The sequence below is a fragment of the Empidonax traillii genome, unplaced genomic scaffold (assembly GCF_003031625.1).
Source record: "Empidonax traillii isolate 1590-97213 ecotype Southwest subspecies unplaced genomic scaffold, ASM303162v1 scaffold311:size671644, whole genome shotgun sequence".
NCBI lineage: Eukaryota > Metazoa > Chordata > Aves > Passeriformes > Tyrannidae > Empidonax > Empidonax traillii.
The window spans coordinates 124,835-148,586 of NW_020955504.1; the positions used below are offsets into that span (position 1 = coordinate 124,835).

The 23,752-nt window shown below is 39.7% G+C and overlaps 1 protein-coding gene across 1 annotated transcript; it reads left to right on the forward strand.

Annotated features, from left to right (window-relative positions):
- Positions 1-9,007: 9,007 nt before the first annotated feature.
- Positions 9,008-21,814, forward strand: IYD (iodotyrosine deiodinase). Its single transcript, XM_027891179.1, has 5 exons — positions 9,008-9,310; positions 15,791-15,985; positions 18,001-18,160; positions 19,415-19,571; positions 21,230-21,814. The coding sequence occupies exons 1-5, from the start codon at positions 9,130-9,132 to the stop codon at positions 21,410-21,412; spliced, it is 876 nt and encodes a 291-aa protein (XP_027746980.1). The 5' UTR covers positions 9,008-9,129; the 3' UTR covers positions 21,413-21,814.
- Positions 21,815-23,752: the final 1,938 nt, after the last annotated feature.

Below are 23,752 nucleotides of genomic sequence, written 5' to 3' on the forward strand. Positions count from 1 at the left end.
CCCTTCTCCAACAGGAATAATGCCGGACAGAAACCAGATAGGACAGTGCTGTGCAATATATTTAGACAGTTAAATGGTTAACAACAGAGCTCCTGTTGTGATTCAATCGTGCCAGTAGCATAATGCCAGCTTCTGTCCTCATCTGACACTTTCATGCTGCTTGGAGGGAACCGCTGGGGAAATATGCTTTCACAGATTGTGTTCTGCCACATCCCTCAGAGCCCTGTGTAATACGGCATCCGACTGACTGAGGAAGTGGAAATAACCAAGTGCTGGTCACATACTACTTCTATTTTTGCTAACAGCACAACCTCAAAGGCAGCTGATACCAGGTGGGAGGTAAAGCTATTCAGAGGTCACCTCAACTAACAGCTGCGCTCAGACAGGGCCCCCTGCCTGGTTTCATAGATAAAGCTATGCTGGTTTTACATTTTCTGAGACAAACCTGACTAAAATGAGCAATTGGGTACTTAAGCTGCAAAAATCCTCTGACAAACCTCTAAAACAGGATCCTCTCTGTATGTGTCTCTCTGATGGCAAGCATGTTACATGATAACAGACTACCTCACAGTTAGCAGGGGCAGGGGGAATTTGTAGCACAGAGAAAACAGTATATAGGTCCTAATTATTTTTTAATTTTGGAGTGAAATCACGCTGAAAAGCAAACAGTTGCAGTCAATATTAAAAAATGAGCTTACTGATCTTTTTAGACAGAAGATGCTCCAGCATTGACTAACTGTAATGGTCTGCAGGGCACTGATTGCAAGGGTAAAACATGATTGATCCCTGGTGGGAAGACACTTAGTATTGCGGAATCGCCTTGGTGACTTTAAAAGAGCATCAGCCACACGCACAGAGCTGTCCTAAGCTGAATTCCACATGAAGTAATCAGGGACTCTGTTGTTGCCGCAAGATATTCTGGGAACATCAGAAGGGCAGCAGCCTATTCTGTCACTATATTGGTGACAAGGCAAGGTGAGGATAAGGACGCTGGCAGAATGCCTTGACCTCTGAGTTCACTCAGTCATTATGCACTTTGTATTTTTTAGAAATACCCATTCATAAATTTTTAAGAAAAATAACCTCTGTGGAGTCTGGGTTTCTTCTTCCTCATTTCAGTGACTACAGTCATAATATATCTGTGATGGGGCAGCATGAGAAAGCACCGATTATTATTTCCCTTTGTGAACTTTTCCCCTGGTGTCAAGGACCATGTTCCTGTTTTAGAAGGAATGAGTGAATGCTTTTTTTTTTTTTTTTCCATTCAGAACATAGATCTCAAATGGCTGTCATGGCCTGAGCTTTAATGTTGTTTAAGTGAGACAAATAAGGGAGGAATTTCACAGGGGTATGCAAAGTGGATTTTGCTTATGTAGTTAGTCTGAACTTTTCAATGAATTTAGATCCCAAAGATCCAGAGGACAAATTTCAGACAAATGCATATCCAAGCTCTGTACGCTGAAATCAGATCTATGCCAATTGGAGAAACCACATGTTGAGTCTAGTGGCTGGTGGAATAGCAAACTTTGAACAGTTTAGTAGCCCCATGTAGTTGTAGTTTTTCAAACAGTCCATTAATATCCAGTCTCATTTCAGAGAGCAACTGTCTGTAAAGAAGTGTTAGCTGAGTAAAGTGAATTGTTTGAACAGTGCTGGGATTTTGAATTAAGCACCATTGTGAGAAAGGCTACTTTGTTTTCTGGACCAGCCAGGCAAAACTGTAGCTTCTTTCTCTTAGGAAGGAAGATGGTGAATATTAATCACCCCTTGGCAACCTGTCAGGTGGCGGACTACAACCCAAGAGGAGTGATTTGCTGATTATCTGATGTGACCGGTTGTGAAATAAATATTTACACATAGGGTAAAAGTAACAGTAGAGTTGGGCAAGAGATCTGAATCTCCTAAAGTCTTAGATCAGTGATTTGGGCAGAAAAAATATTTTTCTTTCTGGCCTTAGGGAAAAAGATGAAAATATCTTTGTCAAGTTCTTTGTGGTGGTCCTTTAAATTTTCCATTTGCTTGGGATTTCTCTTTAAAATTGTTACTCATGATAGGAACAAGATCTGTAATTGTGGGTTCCTTGGCATGTGACTTTCCAGCCTCAAGGACCCTTTGGAGCATACTGACCTGACAACCCAACTATCCCACCCTCCCTGGATACCAAGATATTTGACATTATCAGACACTCTATAAAAATCTTCCCACAGCGTCTGGTGTCTCTGTGGTTTACCTGAGAGCTGGGTCAGCATATGTACTGATCTGGACTTTGTGCATTGTGTGGGCATTTACTTCCCAGCTTCCTTTTACAAGCAACAAATAATGGAGCAAGGGAAAGGGAAATGCTGCAACACCATCATCCTTGATGCAGGTGAACCAGAGTCACAGTGACAATTAATGCTTAGCCACTATTGATACTACCAGAAAGGAGGAAGGGTTTCACTTGGAGGTAGTTCAAGAAGGCTGCAAAGGCCCCTTAGGGAAGGAAAAAAAGGGGAGATACTCGCTACTAGGCTGGGTAAGGAGCCCGTGTGGCCAATCCACTGTCCAAACAACACTGTGAAGGAGAGCAGCTGGAAAGGGATTGGAGCTAGCTATGGATAGACCACCTCAAGGAAGAGAGGAGGCTGTTGATGTCCTTGGCAGTAGGGACAGAGCTTCAGCCTTGTGATAGATTTCTTCAGGAGGCTGGGAGATGAAACTAACTCAAAGCATGTAAAGAAGAGGAAAAAATATTCCAAACAACCAACCCACAAAACCACTGAAATCTTTGAACACTGCTATTTATGATTACATAGGAATTCAAGGCTTCCTTCATGTTCATAGCTTAGAAACTGATTTCCTAGATGAAGTTTTTAAAGGCTCAGATGTAATCAAGTAAGAAACTCTTCAAATAAACTAAGCCGTGGTTTGATTTGGTGCAAATAAAAAGTGAAGTAATAGGAATAGCTATTTCTGGAATAGCTGAGGCTTTGAAATGCTGATTTAAAATGCTCCATGCTGCCATTCAGCTGTCCTGTCATAATATTATGGAAGGAAAGACAATTTTCCTCTGTGTGAACATATGAAAAAAGATATATTAGCAATTGGAAATAAAAATCCACCTCTAAAAAGTAGGGAGGGAGTGTGTGTAATTTTTATGCCCTTTTACATTTTGTTGTATACTTTTATTCTTTTGTCTCCCTATATTTCTTTTTCACATCAAAAAGAAAATAGCACTGTTTCTTACATCAGCTACAAAGGACTTCAGTTATCATTTCTCTACTGCTGTTACCTCACTTCACATCATGATTTGAAAAGTCTGATCATGTGGGACACGACTATAAATTTGCTGTAAACACTCATTCTCTTGCATCTTGAACTGATAGGGAAGAGAAATCTGGGATGATGCCTGTGCTGCAATCAGAAGCCCAGGTAGAGCAAGTATAGGGTCTGTGAACCTGGGGATGAAGGCTGGAGAGCTGCAACTGGAAGGGTGTCAGCTGTTTGAGTCCTTGCCTAGGGTCATGGCTAAGCTAGTACCTCTTGCCTTTGACATCATGGAAACTGTGTGGCTCTGATTATGGAGCTGGTTTAGGTCTGCCTGTGCTTATGCTTCATCCCCACACCTCAGGCAGTATGGTCATACAGAATCTGACTTTTGAATTTCTGTCTCTGCATTTTGCCCTTGCCTTCCCCTTTTTGGCCTAATATGCAGAGAATTAGTTTGCTGTGGTATTTTATCTGGAAGAGGCTACTCTCAGCTTGATGGCTATTGTGAGAGGGGCCATTTCTAGCCCTCCTTCCTGCTCTCCAAACACCCCTAATCTGAAGAGGTTTAAACAATCTTTATTAGGCTGTGCACTCCCACCTACCATGAGGCTATTCAGAAATGGCTCTTGCTTTTCGCCGTGGGCTTGTATCAAAGGTTACTCACAGAATAAACCAGATTTGAACATAGCCTATTATGAGTCTATACCTAGAAGTGATTATGGAAAAATAGTATTTTGTCTTTATGTATTTGTATCTCCATATTTGGCCCAAATAACTTTCAAGGTCTGTGTTCTCTGCAGTCACCTGGTGGTTATCATGTAAGTTCAGTTGTTTTCAAGATCTTTGTTTATAGAGCTGAAAGTTTCAATGAGTTTCTGAAAACTCACCCACATAGTTTTACTTCAGTGAGTAGCACTATTATGTCTACCAGATTCCTGCCATGGGTAAACTCATTCCTACAGGTTCGTGTAGTAACATTAGTACAGCAACAGCAAACTGCTCCTTCTGTTATGATTTTGGGGGTAAATTAATATCTGGGTTAAAATCTAAGTTATTTTCTGAAATCGGGAGTATTATTAGGACCACTCTTGTCCCGCTGAGCAAAAGTAATGGTTTATCTGATACCACAGATTTTAATAAATGGATTATGCCATTTAGAAAGATATTAATGAATCATGTTGCCTATAGCTAGGTTATTTCTTCTGCCTTTAATATATAAACACAGGGAGCTTGCAGCTTAAGGACAAATGGAAAGAACTGCATGGTGCACTGTTGTCTTGTACTTTTGTTGCTATGGGACTTAATTGTATTACCCACTGTACTGTTAGATTTCAAAAGGGTAGTTCATAAGCACTAATAACATTTATGGCAATCTGAGCTAAGTTAATGAAAAAGATAATCAAATCCAGTACTACAGGGCAAGATATCTGATATCTCCAGGGGTCATAAAGAGATCATACAGCTGTCTTGGGGGCAGGGGGTGGTTGGATATGTGAGTGCAAGAGACAGCAGGAAAGAGAGGGTCACCTTGCTCAGAAGAACTGTGTGCTGGTCCCTGGCAGAGGCAGGAGGGGATGTGCTAGATGTATCACAGAGATGGAGATGCTTATTAAGCTAATGATATTTTTAGTAATGCCAATACCTGATATATAAGTTTCAGCTGATCCTAGACATTTGTCTCTATGTGTTGATTGAGGAAATGGATTAAGTAGTTCACATGTGCTTCTGCCTTGCCCATAGCAGGTATGTACTGCATTGGGAGCTGACCATGGATAGCATTGAAATAGCCCTTGGTTTTTTTGTTTTCTTTTTGGTAAACACCAACTGCAGTCACAACCTTACTTCTGAAGACAATGTGGTATTTTATTGCATCTCCAGGCAATACCAAGTGGTGACTCTTTCCTGCTTCTAACGGTAAACACAGATTATTGTGCGGACCCTTTCACCATCACATGTTGGTATATCACTCAGGGGTCCTGACAGTGGCTTATGCACTGAGTAGCAGCAGAAATAGTGCACGTTCCTTATAGGAATGTAACTGATAATGTTCAGCAAGCAACACTTGCAATGGGAATTGCAGCCAACACCCAAAAACTTGTTTTCTCTCACAGACTTATGCTATATTTATTGTGAGTACCACCTTCACCCTACTCTGCACTCTTGTACATTCCCTGTTAGCATTCTTTGTTTCTACTACTGCTTTCTTTTATACAGATCTGCTTTTGGCTACAGTAATATTTCTCATACCAAGTCCTAGCCATCTGAGGACATTAGGTGCTATAACCCTTGATGTGTGTGTACATGGCCAAGGATAGATGATTAGGAAAAACAAGAAGCCTACAATGGTGCACAGGCCCATCAAGCCTAAATCATGCAGCAATCACGTCCCTGAGATGCGCCTGTCACGCTCCAGTCACACGCCCATGTTGCATGATGGGTGCACGGCCTCTGCATGAATTTTCCCTTGACAGGGATGTGCCGGGGGCCTGCACCAAAGGCATTTGCTCATTACATATTTTTGCTTTGAGAAAAACAATAAATAGCTATATTTGATACCCGAGTAATTTTTGTTGTTGTTGTTCAGAACAAAACTATGCACAGAATTTCATGGGAAATATTAAAGAAAGAATTTTTGGTCCAAAAGCTTTTAGTATGATGGTCTGTATCTTTTTAAGAGTGTTCATGTGGTTTTCATGTAGTAATGCTTGAGTACTTTGATGTTCTCAAAAGGTGTATTTGTATCAAAATTTTCTACCTTCTTTCCATGTTTGTCAGAAAACTTTGTTAATTCCTAGGAGAAGTGTTATTTGTAATGTTTCCCCTGACTTTTTGGGGATTCAAAAAAACCACCCAAAATCCAGCTGCTAGGCTTTGGGGTTTACAATAGAACAGAAGAAAACACGGCTAATAAATTTGTCATGATAGTTAGAATTTAATTTCTATAAAGTTTGAATTGAAAAATAGTCTAACAGAAAAACTCGCTGAAATCTATCATAGGACAGCTGACTGTTTCCACCCACCCCATATCACAGTTCCTCAAGGCTTCACCATGTTTATATTCTGAATGCCTATAATACGGAGTTATTGAAAGTAAATCATGTTTTAATAGAGCAAGATACTGTGGTGTTTCTGTGGGGCTGAAGTTCAAACTAGCAATCTTCAGTGTGTAACACCAAATAGGTTTTGTTTAAGTTAATACTAAAGGGATATATATTTAGCTTTATTTCTTTCTCTGTTCTACAAGAGAAAAATTAATATCTCCTCTAAGGAAGTCACAGCTATTCCAGAGGAGTGAGTGACTACAAAGTTCCCAGCATTACAAACAGAGGTAGTTATTTTAAACATCATTCAGCTTTCTATATTGCTTTTCTCTCTTTCAGCATGGACTTTTCTCTCCCCAGGATGGAATCTCAGCTGCAAAACATCCAGATCCTAACTTACGTGTATGTGAATATTCAAGATTAATATATTCCACGTGGGAGAAATAGCCAGCACCATTCATTCCCTTTTCCTTTCTTGCTACAGAGTAGGCTGTTGAAAATGTGCCCAATGAAATTGCAGGTTCCTTCTCTACTTGCATGAATGAATTCTTTGTTTCTAATTAGAATTAGGTGAAGTACCTCTCCACATGGCTGGATGTCCAGAAGACAGGACAAATGAGTTTGAATAACTACTCTAAATTAAAGACAGAGGGAGTAAATTTACATCTATTTTTTTTTTCCCATATGATAATTTTTTTCCTTTCTGTCCCTGTACGGTGTGTTTTGGAGCTTTTTATACATGCACCCCAACATCAATGACTGAAACAGGTGTCCTAGGTCACAAATTGACTGGAGAGCAGGAAAGACAAGACTCATGACTTAAGTTTTCAAGCAAGTTGTTCTTTAAGCCAGAGGTAGGTGCCAGTTTATTGCCAACTTTACTGGATTAGATTAGAAACCTAAGCACAACTTTTTCATGTCCTCTTTATTTCATCTCTGATGGACTTGGGCAGACACTTACCACAGGTTCTGGGGCTGCCCCTCTTACACAGATCCCATACATTTCCTGGAAGGACTAGTACCTACAGGGACCAGGGGCCCGTGTGTTGGAGTAGGTTGCACTACAACACCAGCAAAGTATTTAATCTGTATTAGAGCTGGGCAGCTGAGAAAGCCCAGCCTGGGTACAAGCTGTGAGGCAGTTTCATTTTGCCTCTAAGTATGTCTGGGCATTATGTGCACAGCTGAGTAATTTTCTTGGCCTTGCCCTTTTAATAAAAGGAGGTTGTATTAAATGAGGATACATGATGGCACTGTTGGCCAGACTATCATTGTGTGTGGCCAACTGGCATGGCCACACATTCCTCTTCCTTTGCAGCAACTTGATCATTAATCTGTGCTTCCCAACACACAAACCAATCTTCAAGGCAGCTGGCAGTATCTGCTGACACACTGGAAGATAGGGAGCCTTTGGACTGACAGTGTCAAATGGGACCGATAAGGGTGTGTAGAGTGCTGCAAAAACAGCAGGTTGAGAGATGTGAGTGGTAGGGTGTGAATTGAGAACCTGTCAGGATGAAACCTGCGTATACCCCAACTTCTCTTTCCCCTGTGTGTCCTGGTTTTCACATTGAGGAAATTGGGAATGCCTTAGGCATGACTTGCAATGTCTCCTGCAGGTGCCTGTTGCAGTGTGAGATGTGCCAGGGCCCTGGGGCTCACCATCTCCCGGAATGGTTACAGCCGAGAGTGCTCCCTCTTATCTTAGGTAGGCTTATTCAAAATGTAGACTAATTTGCCATGGATTGGTAGGGGATTAACTTGCTAGGATTTCAGAACTGACGCCCTATAACATGGGATAAGGCTTGGCAGGGCTGGTGCTTAGCTGATGCTAAAAAGGGCTGATGGGCACTGGTGACTGCATGCAGTCAGTAACCCTTTACTCTGCTCTCCAGCACACTCCTCAGCACCTACTGACATCTGACATTTCATTATCCAGTATATCCCAACAGTCCCAGATAAAGACACCAATTTCATGCTGCTCTATTGACTCAATTCCCAAGCAGCTGGCTGAAGTAAAAAATGGGTTAAGCATTTAGACATTGACCATTATTGTATTAAACCAAGATCATATTGATTTTTAATCTTTGATAAGAATCTGAATCATAGCTTTAAAATTCACTGTGGCCCTCAAATATTTTTTACTTTGATTCCCTATATTTTTCTTTTCAGTTCCCTCAGAATATCCAGCATGAATACAAAGTTCTGTGAATCATCTCATTCATACTTTACACAGAGGTAATGCTGCCACTGTTCTAATGACCTGTTTACATAGCCAAAGGTGGTGCTGCAAGCTGGTATTCAATTGGTAATATTCTGATTTCTTGGGACACATGTAATACCACTAATTTTATGAATTAAAAATGGAAGAGATGCCATCAGCTTTTAAAAGTCATATTCCCCCTTGGCTCTTCTCATAACTACTGTTACAAGAAAGATTACTGGGATGACCATAGCAATAAAAATAAGAAGGAAGAAGTCTTTTGCCTTAGTCTGGGGTTTTGAAAGGTATTTTTTTTTAATTTATTTTGCACTGGACATCATTTATATGTATATGGTCAGTGCCTCTGCAAGCTTTTTATAAACGGTTTTTCCCCAGAAAATATATAAACTTAGGTCTGGAGTTTGTTTAACAGCATGAGCTGTTTATTAACAGCAGGAGCACACTGCAGATAAGATTGTGGGGGAGGTGACTGAAAAGTAGAAGCAGGAAATGGTCAAGGACTGAATCTTGGGTCCACCCCTTTTTGCTTACTGCCATTCTGCTCTTTCCTCTTCACCCCCTCCTTTTTGTGAGAAACTACTGAACTTGGAAGAAAGGCTCCATATTTCCATAGTCATGGCACTCTTTTCTTCCCTCACCCCAGTCTTTATAGCCATTATATGTGTTTTGATTGGGGTAATACTAAAGAAAACTAATGGAGAGAAAGAAAAACGTGACACTAAAAGCAAGCTTACATCTCGCCCATGGGTGGATGAAGATTTAAAAGATGGTACTGACCATCCCTTAGAGGAAGAAGGTAAGAAAAATCTTATCCATCTGAACACTTTGCTGTTTGAATTTTATCTGCTGAAATGAATAAAGGAGGTGTAATCCTCTGGACTTCTCCACAGTGACAGCAAGGTATAATGCTACCTTGTCAGCTTGTCAGCTCCCAGGAAGGAGGCAGTCCTCATGTCATGTCACTGTTGGTGTAAACCTCTATATCCTCCAGATCCAGGTCAGAGGGTAAAAAGAAAACACATTTTCAAAGACCCTATCTGTTGCTCTGAACAACAGATCTCAGACCTATGAGGGACTCTATGGGCAATGCAAGGAAAGAAAGAAAATCCTGCTGAAGTCCTCCCAACCTCTTCCCAGGTCTTTCTATCTGTATGTTGATTTTGTAGACTCTCATTCCAATTTATCACCCAGTGCTACATATTTGGTCTCAGCACCCCTAAAAAGTTATAAATTGTTTTAAGTCCTCCATTTGTGGCTTCTGAGAATGTCCCTGAAAGCTTTAGCTGGAACTAGAACCATTGGGGAGCTATGTTGACCAAATATTTAAGAACAGAATGTGGTAATGGTGCTAATCTCTTCACTCAGCTGACTATTTGAACCCGTACAGAGTGCCTCTTATTTTCAGTAGCTCTTTCTGATGCACAGCTTGGACAAAAGTCTAAACACTGCATGTACCGTTCCTTCTTCTTACTTCCTGACTATCCTCTAAAAATTCCCTTTATTTCCTTGTGAAATAAAAATACAAGAGTTCTATTCCTATGAAGTTTTTTAAGTTGTAGTTAATACAGCCCTCTTTTTTAACTTTCTTTCTTTTCTTCAAGCTGGCTTCAAAGTTTTTTGGGGGATTTTCTTTTTTTTTCATCTAATAATGACACATTCTCTGACTCTGCTTCTAGAAATCTTGAAACTTATATTGTTCTTCTGTACATATACTTACTTGTAAGAGCCATTATTTATTTTCTTTTCTCAGTGTTCAGTGTACTTTGAATTAGTGTTTTGTATCAGTTTCCAGAAATAGTTGATACGTGGAACATTTTAAACCATGTTGACTAATTCCCAAATGCATAAAATTTCTTTAAAAATTACTTTATGGGTTTTATCCTCCTTTTTTTTCAATGCAAAATAGATTCTGCATAAAATTAACTCATAATTCCTTTATCATGCTAGTTCAGTTAAATTGCTGCAAATTAAAATTCATGAGGGCAGTTTAAATGATAATCTATGAATTATCATCTTGGACTATACTTGTTTCTGTGAGTTTAAAAACTTAGATCCTCTAAATAAACAAACCTATTAGTTCTTAACAAGGAGCTTCAGTGCCACAGCTCCATATACAAAGTCATTCGTTTATGTGCTAGTTGCTTACCATTTTATTCAAGTGTTAAATTCAAAATTGTACTAGTTTAAAATTCCTTGCAAAAAATTTGACAGGTAGACATATTGGTGCTGTTGCTAAAAGATTTATTTGTTTTTAGATAAAACTTTTCTCAGTTTACCATGTCATCCAATATTAAAATAGGTTTTCTTGCTATTTTTCTTTTAATAATAAATAATTATCTTTCTCTTAATGGTGTGTGATTCAAACCATGTCTTTTATACCTAGAAAAATTAAAACAATTTCATCATGCTCTGGAAAGTTTTTCTTCAGCAGGGAAAGTCCAGCTTAAGTGAGAAGGGTAGCAATGAGAAGTAGAAGAGCTGGTAAGGATCTTTTACTAAGTCTGTAAGTAGAGATCAAAATGTATTCCCCTTGCTGTCAGTGTTAAAATTTTCACTGACTGCACTAGATGCTGAAATGGAAACATGGATGTAAACAGAGATTTTATAATAGTAAAGAATATTTTGTGTGCTGTGTAAATTCTGCTACTTTATTAACATATCTTACTTTATAAGATTTTCTACTTAAATGTCTCAAGCTGGCTTGTATTTAAAGTTCCTCTGAAGAGAACTCAAGGTAGGTGAGACGAAACATTCCTAAGGCCTTGTCTAATGCTAGAATCTAGGGCTGTCCCAGGTGAACAAACTGAATTTTCAACAGACCTTCAACAAGAAGGGACACTTAAGACCAAGTCATTTGATCTGTGTCCAGGACCAAAACAAGGTCTATTTGCCAAGCGTGTGAAGCACTCTGCAAGAAAAGCACTGACCTTACTTGTAGACATTGTGAACCTTCACTGAAGTGGCACCGTCAGGGATATTTCCCCTGAGAGGGACATACCTTTGAGTAGCAAAGCATTTAGTGTAATTAGCTGAACTGCTTGGGTAGACTCAGTAGGGTCACTTATTGGCTATGAAGTGTAGAGGAGTGAGGACCAAATGCTCTGGAGCTTGCATGTGTTCTGCTTTCAGTAGCTGAAGAGATGAGTGTTTCTTGGAGCAGACAGAAAACCAGTTCCTTCATTAGGTGGAAAGCACTCAGTCCATTTGTTTAATGCTTTAACTGGCAGCACTGCAGCTTTGTTTGCCTGCCTATCTGTCCTGTAACTTTTCCCTTCATCTGTAAGATCCAAAATGAGAGACTGTTGTGCTGTGGATTTGCAAGAATGGTTTGTATGTGTATACGTCTGTCTGTGTCTTGCCCGAGGCCATGTGTGGTTACCAGTTAGATACAGATGAAAAAGATGTTTCTTCAGCCTTGCCTTGAATGATGAGTCACAAGGGCTTTCCAATAGTAGTTGGCATCTTGTCCCAAAGTGGTGGTACCTCATGTCCCACTGATTTAGATTTACACAATGAAATCTGGACTATTGCAAAACCATCTCCAGTCTTAATGCGTATCAATCACTTTCTTGATCACATGTTCAGATCCATACAACTGACGGATAAAATAAACAGAGACCCAGCTTACAGTGGTGTGGAAGATGAGGTTGAATTCTATTTGTATCCTTGTTATTTTGGGTATGAGTTGCACAGATAAATAACAAAGATATTTTATTATTATATATTTAATTGTGGGGACATTGGCAATACACTCTACTTAAAGAACACAAAACAATGCAGGAAGTTCCAAATATTCTATTTCTTCTGAAAATGCACTGTTCATTGCTTGTCATACTTCTCATAATAGACCTCTTCCACTTCAAAGCATTTCTCTTCTCCCCAGTTTCAAAGACTTCCCACATCTTAATAATACTAATGACATGAATGAGTCAGTAGCAATTTAATCTTCCATTTCAGTAACAGTTCATGTTTTGTGTCATTTAGGAACACAGGACTCAGTCGGACATGATGCATTACTGTGTTTATCTCCCTGCTGCTGCAGACACATCCAGCCTTTGTCATCAGCAGAATGAACATGAAAACTGGCCTTTCATGACCCTGTTTCTTTAACCTTGCTGGAATGCTGGTCCAGAACTCCATGCTATAAGTTAAAAATCCTCTTCTACCTGCCTGTCCACTCAAACTTATTTAATACTACCGTATACCCATTTTTCCTGTTCCATCTTCTTCATAGTTTAAAGGATACTCTTCCAGCACTGGTATATATCCTCCTGTGGTTTATAGATAGAAATCAGATCACCTCTTAGCTTTCCATTTACTAGGTATACCAGCAAGTCTTCTCTTTATGAAAGAGCCACTCCATTTCTCTGAAGATCTTAAAAAACCTTTTGGAACTATATTCCAGTTTGACGTAATTTTCACAATATTTTGATTCTGGCTTCTTTCTTCCAGGGTCTGCCTCTCCCACTTGCTACTTCTTTTGTTTCTTTTTGCATAACCAACTCTTGGGGTTTCCAGGATCAGCCCGGTAGTCACTATTTATAACCCACTAGTAAGGCAATCCATCTCTTTTAATTCTCTTTTAGCCACACAGTTCAAGATTGGATTCACTACTGGGATTCCTGTAGTGGCAGATTTTGTAGCAATCTGCCATTAATCAAGCGAAAAACCACAGGGTCAGTTACCCAGAATTTAATGTCCAAAAATCTGAAAGGTTTCTTTAAATTTATTTAATTGTTTTCCTATGCATCGTCTTTACACCAGAAAAGAGATTTGCAAAGGAATTTTATGCTTAGGAAGCAATTCCTTAGAGAAGAAACTGAAAGGGCTTGTTTGACAGATTGCATCCTATTTAGTCTGAGTTTTCTGAAGGATCAGTCTCAGGATCATTTGTTAATATTATCTAGTGGTCTTTGCATAAAACCAAGAAGGGCACGTGTGACATTTCCTAGCGACATACAACTGGAAGCCAACAATACAGGGAAGTGTCAGTGTAGGTAAAATAAGTGACCAACAGAAGTGAAATGACAAGTAATTGTTCTCAGTGTGAGTTCACATTATTAAGAACTCATGGTAAGATTTTTTGCTACAAAATGGGGCAAAATTTATTACACAATTTATAGGCTGATTATAACCTCCCATATGAACTGCTGAGAAGATCACATCCTAAAAGGTATCTGGAGAGAAATTCCTGATAGAATTAGAGAAATAGTGCTTCTAAAATGAGATTTCATTAAAATGAGATTCATGGGATGCCTGAGCCAAAACCACTTCAGATTTTCTTAAAAGGCAGGAAGCCTGATGACTACTGTAAATGTACAATGGAATCAATGGCAATCTTGAGAATGAGGGTAACAAGGTAATAGACTTACTAGCAGGATGTCTGTTGTCCATCAAATGATGGAATACACAGAGATGTAAACAAGACACGTGTAGTATTGTATAATGTGACCATACAAACAGGAGAACGTCTAAACACGGCAACTAAAGATATAGAGAGAATGCACTAAACAGATGGTGCTGATAATGATTTTAGCTTAGCATATGGATAATGTTAACTGCTAAGAATGAATGGTAGACCCGTGGTAGAGGAGAATAAATAATAGATGAATTTCTTTTCAAAAAAAAAAAAAGTTGCCAGGAAAGTTTTGGTTTTGTGTGTCAGTTCCCTCACTTCTGGGTTCTTCTTCTCCCTCTGCCAATATTCCCAGTTAGAATGTATGAAGGTTTTTCATTCTCACAAGTTGTCTCACCTTTTTTCCATATTCAAATCTTTGAAAGTACATTTCCATTTTCACCTTACTATTAAGTTGAGCCATCTTGACCAAACAGCAATTGTACTTCTTCTCTTCTTCTTTCATGAGAAAAAAACCCCATACCACAAAACAAGCACACATTCATCACTACTTTACCAAGTGTAAACCACAAAGGAAACATTAGGAAAAGGCACCTTTTTACTTTTCAGTTTGAGTGTAGGTCACAAAAAAAATTTTTACAGCAGGTCACTGCTTCCCATTAACCTGGAGCCAGGTCCTTGCAGATTGTGACCAAGAGTGCTTAACAGAGGCATGAAATGCTAAACAAAGTGAATTCTCTGTGTATGCAAAATTAAATGTGTGCTGTTTGGGGACCAGAATAATTCTGTTTAGATTCAATGTATGAAACTGGATTTATTTCACCCTCTTGCAAATGCTGAGATACACTTGTGAATTTTCACTGCTGTTTATAAAATGAACAAAAATTCAGCCTAGTCTCTAAGGCAATTTCATACTACTAAAACACAGAAATAATTACTGTTTGAATTCACACTGGAGATTGCTATGATTCTGGAATAATAGCCTATTGGTGACTGAAGAAGAACTGGAATATTTTTCCTGACTCAGCTCTCTGTAGCAAATTGCTCAATACTATTGACTAGTCAAAAGGCAGCATTTAAACGGCTTTAACTTCCACATCATAGCCGCAAAAAATGCTCTCTCTGCTGATTCTAGGAATAAAGGGGAGAAAGACATCTCAGAGACAAGAGAAGATTCATTTTGTGATCTAAACAAACCCAGAGAGACAGATTTCAGTGAAATGGCAAACCATTTAGAGTTCTTAAATTAAAGATAAGAAACACAATATGCTATATTTGATATATTGTTATCCTAAGTATAGATGCCTGTCATCCATTTTGCCTTATGCTGGAAGTGTTGGGAAACCAAAGAACTTAACCACAAAGTCACATTTCTGCAGAGCTAAGACTTGCAGTGCTTCAGCTATGAAATGTGAATATTGAAGAAGTTGACATTCAGCTCTTCAGAGGAGATTTTACACATATTGGTAGTTAAACTCTCTCCTTAACTTCAGTAATTTAACTGGGATTCTTTTCTTATTAGACTGCTCAAGAAGGAACACACATGTTCACATTTACTTGCTAAGAAAAGTGGGCTGAAGGCCAGGCCAGTTTTTCACTGCTGTTTCAGCTTGTAACCCATTTTTGCAGGTAGGCTTGCAGGTTGAAGTGGAGAAGGCAACGAGTTTTTTGTGGATCACATTTGCTACAGCCAGCCAGGACCCTCGTGCCTCTTGGTATTTAAACAAGGTGTTTATTCAGTAGCTGGAGCTAGGGATCAATGAGTAGTGTCAACTGGAATCTCAGACTTTGCCTTACCAGTGGCGTAGAAGTTAAGTGTATGCCAATGCAGGACAAAGTGCATTCCAGTGGTGAATTCCAAGGATATCAACAGCATTCTCCAGGAAGAAAAAATCCCTAACCACTTGTGTTTTCTTACAGATGTTGATGAAGAGTGGCAAGGACTTGAAGAAAATGTTGCCCATGTCCCCTTCACTGCAGAGCGCTACTCTGAGGCTGAAATGATTAAGAGGTCACAAGCATTTTACGAGCTTCTAAATAAGAGGCGATCTGTCAGGTTTCTTAGTGATGAGCCGGTTCCCAGGGAGGTTATTGATAATGTCATCAGAACAGCAGGTATGGTACTGAGTGGTTCAAGGTCTGGGGGAAAAAAAAAAAAAAAGGGATCACCATTGTCGTTCAACTGTGTAACTGTGAAAAGGTGGTGTGGAAAAGCCAAGGGAATTGGCATTTTGCTTATGGTTTTACCAGATTCACCTGTTTAGCCAGAATGAATTAGCACCCATTGATTGATCAGAAATTACTCAGCTTGAACAACAAACAATATGTTGGGGAATTGTTTGGAGTGTTCTCAATTCCTTTGTATTTGCAGTTCACCCAGAGGATAAGAAGAGCATTTCAACAGCATGAAACAAAACACTTCATTTTCAACCTTTAAAAGATGTTATTTAAAATCAAATTTGTGCATGGTTTAGTGAGACATCTTTCAAACAGAAATATTAAAGTGTTTTCTCTTTAAAATGTCAAACCATGTGTACTTCACATGCTTTAAAATGCCATGCATTATAATTATCATGTGTGGGTTTTGGTGTTTGGGTTCCCCCCACAAACAAATTGATTGAATTTTCTTAGGCAAGCAAAATATTTGAGTTGACATAAATGGTTGGGGTTTATTGTAGAAAAAGAATGTATCTCTAGAAAAAAAAAAGCCTTTTCCAGTCCTTCTGACATCAGTCCAGACTCTCATTGCATATGACTGGAATGTTATGCTGAGGACCCTGATCAAGGTTATTTGATTGAATGTCAGAAATTGATTATTTTGTTGTTGTTGAGAATTTATGCATTTCAAATCATTACTGTCATGTCCTGGCCTAATCTCACCTCTCCTTTAGTAACACTGACTTCATCTAGGAGTGGTTTTGACCCTCATTATTTCTCTTATTCTATAAGCCAGCTGCTCCTGCTATAGAAAATATTCTAAGCTACCTTAGACAACAGCTCAGTGGCCTTTAGCAGGATTAATAATATAAAGATCGTCAACATTTAAGATGCATTGTTTTCCCTTTAAAAACAGTAAGCAGCTTTGTTACTGCACTGTAACGAGTCTCTGTCTTCCTCTAATTAACTAGGAGTCATTAAAACACTGAGCATGTTTTGGCAAAAGCAGCAAATCGAACAAGCCTGGCGTACAGATGAAGTACTTAGTAATCCTGAAAGCTTTGGGCTGTGTAGAGAAAAAGAAAACAAAGTGAAGAATAAATATCATCAGTTTTTACCCAAACCTGAGGAGAGGCAAGGTTCACAATATATAAACATTTTAATATATAAAGATAGTTCAAGCTGCTTATTCAGTGTTTCTCAAACTAAAATCAGTCCTTAGGTAAGCAACTATGTGTTTAAGATCTTCAAATATTTTTAAATGTGTATAAGAGATCAGAGACATCTAAGCAGTCTTCTTAACCTGTATATCTGTGAGCCTGTGCGTATCCTTCAGCTTCTGTTTTTTAATCTCTAGGCAGTTAAAATGTTCCCCTATGGTACTGGTGGGTGAGCAAGTGCAGACTTTATATGTGCACACCTACATACGCCAGATTCCTTTGGGACAAAAAACTCAAAACTGTATGCTATATGGTAGATGTCTTTGTTGTGCAGCTCCTTATCTTCGTCAGTTAGTGACAGGTTCCTGTGGTGATCACTTAGTCTTGTTTCCCTGAAAGCCATTAGTTTTGACTTTTAGCTAAAATCAGGTCTCAGAGCTGGCTGCGTATTCAGACAGTGCATTGTTTTCGGTATAACGCTTTGCAGTAACATTTCTGTGGGCTTATGTTGCACCATGTTACTGTTTCATCATAAGAACCAAAAGGAATTTTTACAAATCCTTAACTTTCTCTTCCTGTAAGATGGTTGTATGAAAGGACTAACCTCTGTCCTTGAAGGGGACTTATCATTCTTTAAGAAAGAAATGAACAGGATTGTCTGCCAGAACTTGCCTCAGTCCTTTTCCTCCTGTCTCATTCTCTTGCTTTCCCATCACTCTGTTAGTCAGCCTGAAAGCTCGCATGGAATAGCTGAAACCTCTCACTGCCCACCCTCCTTCCTGGGTTTTCATCTTTCCCTGTTTTTATATGAAGGTACCTCACCTAGTGGAGCACACACTGAGCCCTGGACCTTTGTGGTAGTGCAAGATCCGTATTTAAAACGTAAAATCCGTGAAATTGTAGAAGAAGAAGAGGAAATCAACTACAAAAAAAGGATGGGCGACAGATGGGTTAATGACCTGAAAAGACTGAGGTATGAAAACTCAATTAGCTAAGGAGTTTGAAAGAAGATGTGTTTTAGTCTAGGAAAGACTTATAAAATTTCCAATTTCATCTTCCCTCTCACTTTTAATATATTTCTAAGATTCATGCTTGGAAAGAAAAACTTATAAATATGCATAGAATTGTGCCTTGGTGGCTGGTTCATAAAATTGCTTCCAGTAAAAGGTGTTATAGGCTCTCCATCTTGAAAGTTTTCCAAGCATTTGGCTCCATCGTTATTTTTTCCTATGTAACCTCTGTTGCTGAAACTCTTGTCCTAGATTTTTCCTGTTGTTTGCCAAACAGTGAAGCTCCCAAAGTCATTGGAAGCTTTGCTACTGACTGAGGTAGCCCCAAGCTTTGCTACTGACTGAGGTAGCCCCAAGGCTCTCCCTACCCAAGTGCTGAATTAATATTTATATGCAATATTTAATTGTCCCAAATGCCCTCCAAAGTCTGACTGAGTTGCTTAACTTCTTGCAATGAGGAGATGTTTATTGAATCTTGACTTGTCAAATGAAACATATGCTCAAAGTTTTGTAGAGTTTATTTGCCCTACCTATTTCATAATGTTATTTTTCATGTGCTTAGGTGCTATGCAAATTTATGTCCTATGCAAACAACTAAACTCCAGTATATTTTATATTTTGGGTGTGAACAGTAGAAAGTGCACATTTTCTTATCCAAATCCTACATCATAATTAATATATTTAAATTGTCATTTAAAAAGTTGGGAGCCAAATTAATTCTAACAGGGCTGAAATATCCAGAAACAAAATAACTTTTTTTTTTTTTTTCCGTGAGGATACATTTAGGTTTAGATCTTAGACAAAGAAGTGTTTAACTTTTTTGCCAGCAGTTTCCTCTGCAATCACAAAAAATTTGGCACTGCTGGTAACAAGCAGATCTCCAAAATTCCAGGAATTAAATAATCTCACAGGCAAATGCCCATGAGGCAAATTCATAGACAAGAGGTAGCTTATTTGTATGCAATTCTACTCTTCAGAGTGAGCACATCAACTCCTCAGCCAAATCTGTTAAAATTGAGAACTCTACTTAAGCTTTTTTTTTTTCAAAAATGTTTCTATTTAAGCTGATAATACTTAATCCTTTGCAGTAGATGTTCTAAGCTTTAGTCTACTGCTATAATTGTCATGTACCTTTAGTGCCCCTCTGCAGACGGTAAATGTGGCTTACAAGAAAGTGAAAAGGTTGCAAAATAAATGTCTTAAACATTATTTTGCAGAACAAACTGGATCAAAGAGTACTTGGACACTGCTCCATATCTGATCCTCATTTTCAAGCAAGTATATGGGCGGCTTCCAAATGGCAAGAAAAAGACGCATTACTACAATGAAATCAGTGTTTCTATTGCTTGTGGTATGCTGCTTGCTGCACTGCAGGTATGTTGACAGAATCAACATCACTAGGAGTCAATTTATTAGCTTGGACTACATACCAAGACTATTCTGCCCAAATGAGAGTGGAACACAATTTAAATTTTATCATTATCGGTCCTCTGGAATACTCCAATTCCTGGCAATGTATCTTAGTTCTGAGTTTTAAAGTAATTCCACATAGGTCTACATCTGAGAAGGTAATTCCTATCATCAGCACTGGTTAACAAGAAGAAAAATGCAATGTAGCTTCCAGAGTTGTCACTCTTTCTAGGCAAAGACTTCAGCTCCTGTGGTGTCTGCCTTATGCTAACAGGGCTGACAAGCCCTGCAGACTACCCAAGCATGGCTGTGTGGTGCCACACTGGTCTCTTTTTCTCAGTAATCCCTAAAAAACATCCTGACACCAAATCACTTTTACTACACAATACTGGAAAAAAATTTAAAAAACCAACATACTCCGCAGAACAGGCTGTACTATTTCAATCAGTCTTTCCAAGACATTTCTAGAAGTGAACTGATTTCTAAAGCTCAGCAAGTGTTTGACACCAGCCAGTTAGATTTGCTCAGTGGTTTCTCAGTGCTCATTTCTTCTTCTTATATCTGATGTACTCACACAAGTGTTTAAATAGCAAAGCTATTCTGATAGTTAACTTGGCCTGTCAGCAGGATAACAACAAGGTGCCACCTCTTATATTAGGCCAATTTCCTACCAGGCACTGCCGTTTCTCCTCCATTCTGTTTTGAATGACATTTCCTTTCGTGCATTGGCTGCTCCTCAGGCACCACTGAGCACCACCAATATTAGCTCTTCTCCTCTTGAGAAGATCATAGAGATTACTAAACACGAGAGGTGCGTTGCCTGAGCACCTCTCTCTGGCTGACTTTTATATCTCAAAGACTCTCAAAATTCTGGTATTACATTTACAGAGAGACTGAAATCCACATATGCAGTTCTCAGGAAGCGACTCAGCTATGTGCTCATACCTTGGATGATGTCAGCTCTTTATTGTTTGTCAGATTTTTTTGGTCTTTTGTGAGATTTTGTATGAGAGGAGGACTGATACATAGACCTACTTTGGGGTTCTGATATAAACTGGAACAATATGGCCACTGTGAGAGACAAAACCAGACTCCTGTGACAACTTCTGACACAGTGCCTGTTCCTCCTTTCCCTGTGGGGAGCAGATGTTCACAAAGCTGTAAGGCATCTTCCTGTCAGCTCTGTGGAGGCAAGAACTGAAACATTTCTCTGTGTGAGCCAGATCATAGAATCAGAATAGTTTGGGTTGGAAGGGAGGTTTAAAGGTCACCTAGTCCAACCTCCAACTCCATGGGATGAACTTCCCTGTGACCACGGGTCCCACTCTCTGTGGAGTATTGCGGGCCAGGCCAGCCCTGGCTGTACGGTACACAGATGAGGCAGGCAGAGAGTGCCTTTGCTGTGTTGGAGAAATGCTGTACTTTTCCATAAGCAAAGCAGGCATCTTTTATGGTACCATTAAGGCTGTTAGTAAATCAGATGTTCTAAAGACTGCAGCATGAGCTAACAGAGCAGCATTTCTGGGCAAGTCAATAGGAGAATAAAGGTCTGGTGGGAACAACTGCTACAAATACAGAGCACAGACCTCTGTCTCACTCTGTTGCTGTCTGTCTTGCTGCAGAATGCAGGTCTGTACACTGTCACCTCCACACCCCTCAACTGTGGCCCCCAGCTCCGGGTGCTGCTCCAGCGCCCAGCAAATGAGAAGCTACTCTTGTTGCTCCCTGTTGGCTATCCCAAGAAAGATGCTACTGTGCCTGCGCTGACCAGAAAGCCGCTGGAAGACATCATGGTGGTCATGTGAGCCCAGTGCCAGGAGGAAGGAGTTCATCCCTGCTGCCAGCTAGGAAGTAGCAGCCTGATGAAGTTGTCATTGCTGTTTCTTTGCATCATCTCCCTATGTCACTGTCGCTCTGGCAGTTTACATCTGTATTTCTTTTAGTGCTACTAACAGCAGTGAGCAGTCAAGTGCTGTGCATTTGACAGGTGCTGCTACTTATGAGACCAGGCAGTTGGTCTAGGGGACAATGGCATTTAAGTGACCTTCATCACTTAATTTTTCTCATGCATTGCTTGGACAAATCTTTCCTTGAACTGGGATATATATTCTCCTTATACTTTTGTGATTGTCATTACACAGTTATTTTAACTTAAGAATTTTAATGAAGATTGTATTAAAAGATATAAAGAGGTCAAACAGCTGTCTTGGTCAGTGCGTGCTGTTTAAATGCCCCTTCCCCTTCACTATGTTCTGCTATAAAAATAGAAGGATGATATTTTTCTCTTATAGAATAGGATCTCTCCACTTGATTGATCTCAAATACCTTGTCTATACCAGGCTTTCTTAAACTATTGCTGCTATGAGATTGGGGGAAATGTACTAGGAAAAAGTGATCCAAGTAATTTTCCTGTTACCTTTTTTTTTAATACATGTTCCAGGTCCAGTTAGATCATATGGTAGGTATTAACCATGCTCCCTGTATTCGCTGCCTCCACTGGAAGCAGCCCAGAGGCAGCTACTGTTCTGGTTATCCTGTTTATTACAGCTACAACTACACCAGTTTAACACCCTGAAATTTAAACTGCTCTACAGACCCTGACACATGAGAGGTGCTTTCCTGTCACACCAAATCAGGCATGGTTAGGGATATTGCTTCCCACAAAAGCAGTGCCTCCTTACTCAAAGCGAGATGTAGAGGGGCGGCAGTGGGAGCTGCGCCCTGGAAGGGCTGGTGCTGCCGATCCCTGCGCGGGCAGAGCCCCCTCGTGGGGCCGCAGGTGCCGCCGGCTCTGGGAACAGCGCAGCGTGAAAGCGCCGCGAGAGAGCCGTCCTTCCTGCGGGTCTCTGTTCTGTGAAACACTTTCCCACCCTGATTTCTGCTGCGTCTAACTTCAGGCAAATTCAGCCACATTGGCTTCAGCCCTCCCTGGACGTTGCTGGAGTTGACTCGCTGCTCCTTGTCTGAAGTCTAACCTGGGCTAGAGGAATGTGTCCCTGCACACAGCAGGGGGATTTGAGCTAGATGATCTTTCAGGTTCCTTCCAACCCAAACCATTCTATGATTCTGTAATTCTGTAAGTCAATCCCATTTCCTATCACCCATTGTCAGCCAAGCAAATAGAGGGGATAATGTTTAACAGAGGTACAGATTTTTGGCCATGTCAGTGCTTCTGTTACCCAGTGGGAAAAAACATTTTTCTCTTTAGCAGACTATTTTCTGGTATTTAGCAGGCATGCCTAAATGTGTTCACCTATTGTACTAATCTTGTTTCACATGCTCAGTGATACAGCTGTGGCAGGAAGCTCTTAGTGCAGGCCTAATCTGAAATGAGCTCTTATAACTAAACTAAACTAAAATAAAATAAGGAAGTCCTGTTTCTACACACTTGCAAGGTCTAAAAGCTAGTCAGGGAGAGAGGGATGGGCTGAACCAAGCCAAGGCTGACTAGCTGCAGGTGCCCAGTTATCAGGAATACATTTTAAGTCACTGTTGCAAGTTTTCCTTCTGTGCAGATGCTGCTCTGCTCCACCAGGCCTTTTCACAAACCATTTTTACCTGCTGTAAAAATGATGTTTTTTTTAATTCAGAATTCATATCAATAGAGGGAGGATTAATCTCTGTCATGTTGCAACCTCTCCTATAGCTACAGAAAGAAACTGCTGCTTCCTGGTCTCAGTCTGCAAAATAGACAACACTCAGAGAAGCTTTATCAAATGAATTCAGTTTCAAACAACAGGAGCTTGCATATATAAGACTATTTCCAGTATGATTTCATAATTAAAAAACAAAGAACTAAACCAGTTTAAAAATACACAAAGAATTGTCACCATAACAAGCATTGGTATATATCGGTTATACTTCTTTACACCAAAGAAGATTAATGGTGGTTTTTTTCCCATGTGTTGGTTCTGGAAACCAATATACATGTAGTAGTTGAAAAACTTAAGCCCTCACACCTACTAGATCAAGAAGATTCTTCTTAGATCATGAAACGTAAGTAAAATAAGCTTCTTTTTTTCCCCCCTCCCAGACAAGTGGTTATTCAATCACAAATGCTTCAGTAGTATTACAATTGCTGGTGATACTGCAGAATCTCTTGTAAATCATGCTAGTGTTCCTGCTATGACAAGCCTACTTGGAAC

Excerpts from the sequence above, each read along its gene's own strand:
- IYD (XM_027891179.1), top strand. The coding sequence starts at position 9,130 with ATGGCACTCTTTTCTTCCCTCACCCCAGTCTTTATAGCCATTATATGT. Across the intron at positions 15,986-18,000 it reads TAATGTCATCAGAACAGCAG|GTACCTCACCTAGTGGAGCA; the intron begins GTATGGTACTGA and ends TTTTATATGAAG. Across the intron at positions 19,572-21,229 it reads TGCTGCTTGCTGCACTGCAG|AATGCAGGTCTGTACACTGT; the intron begins GTATGTTGACAG and ends GTCTTGCTGCAG.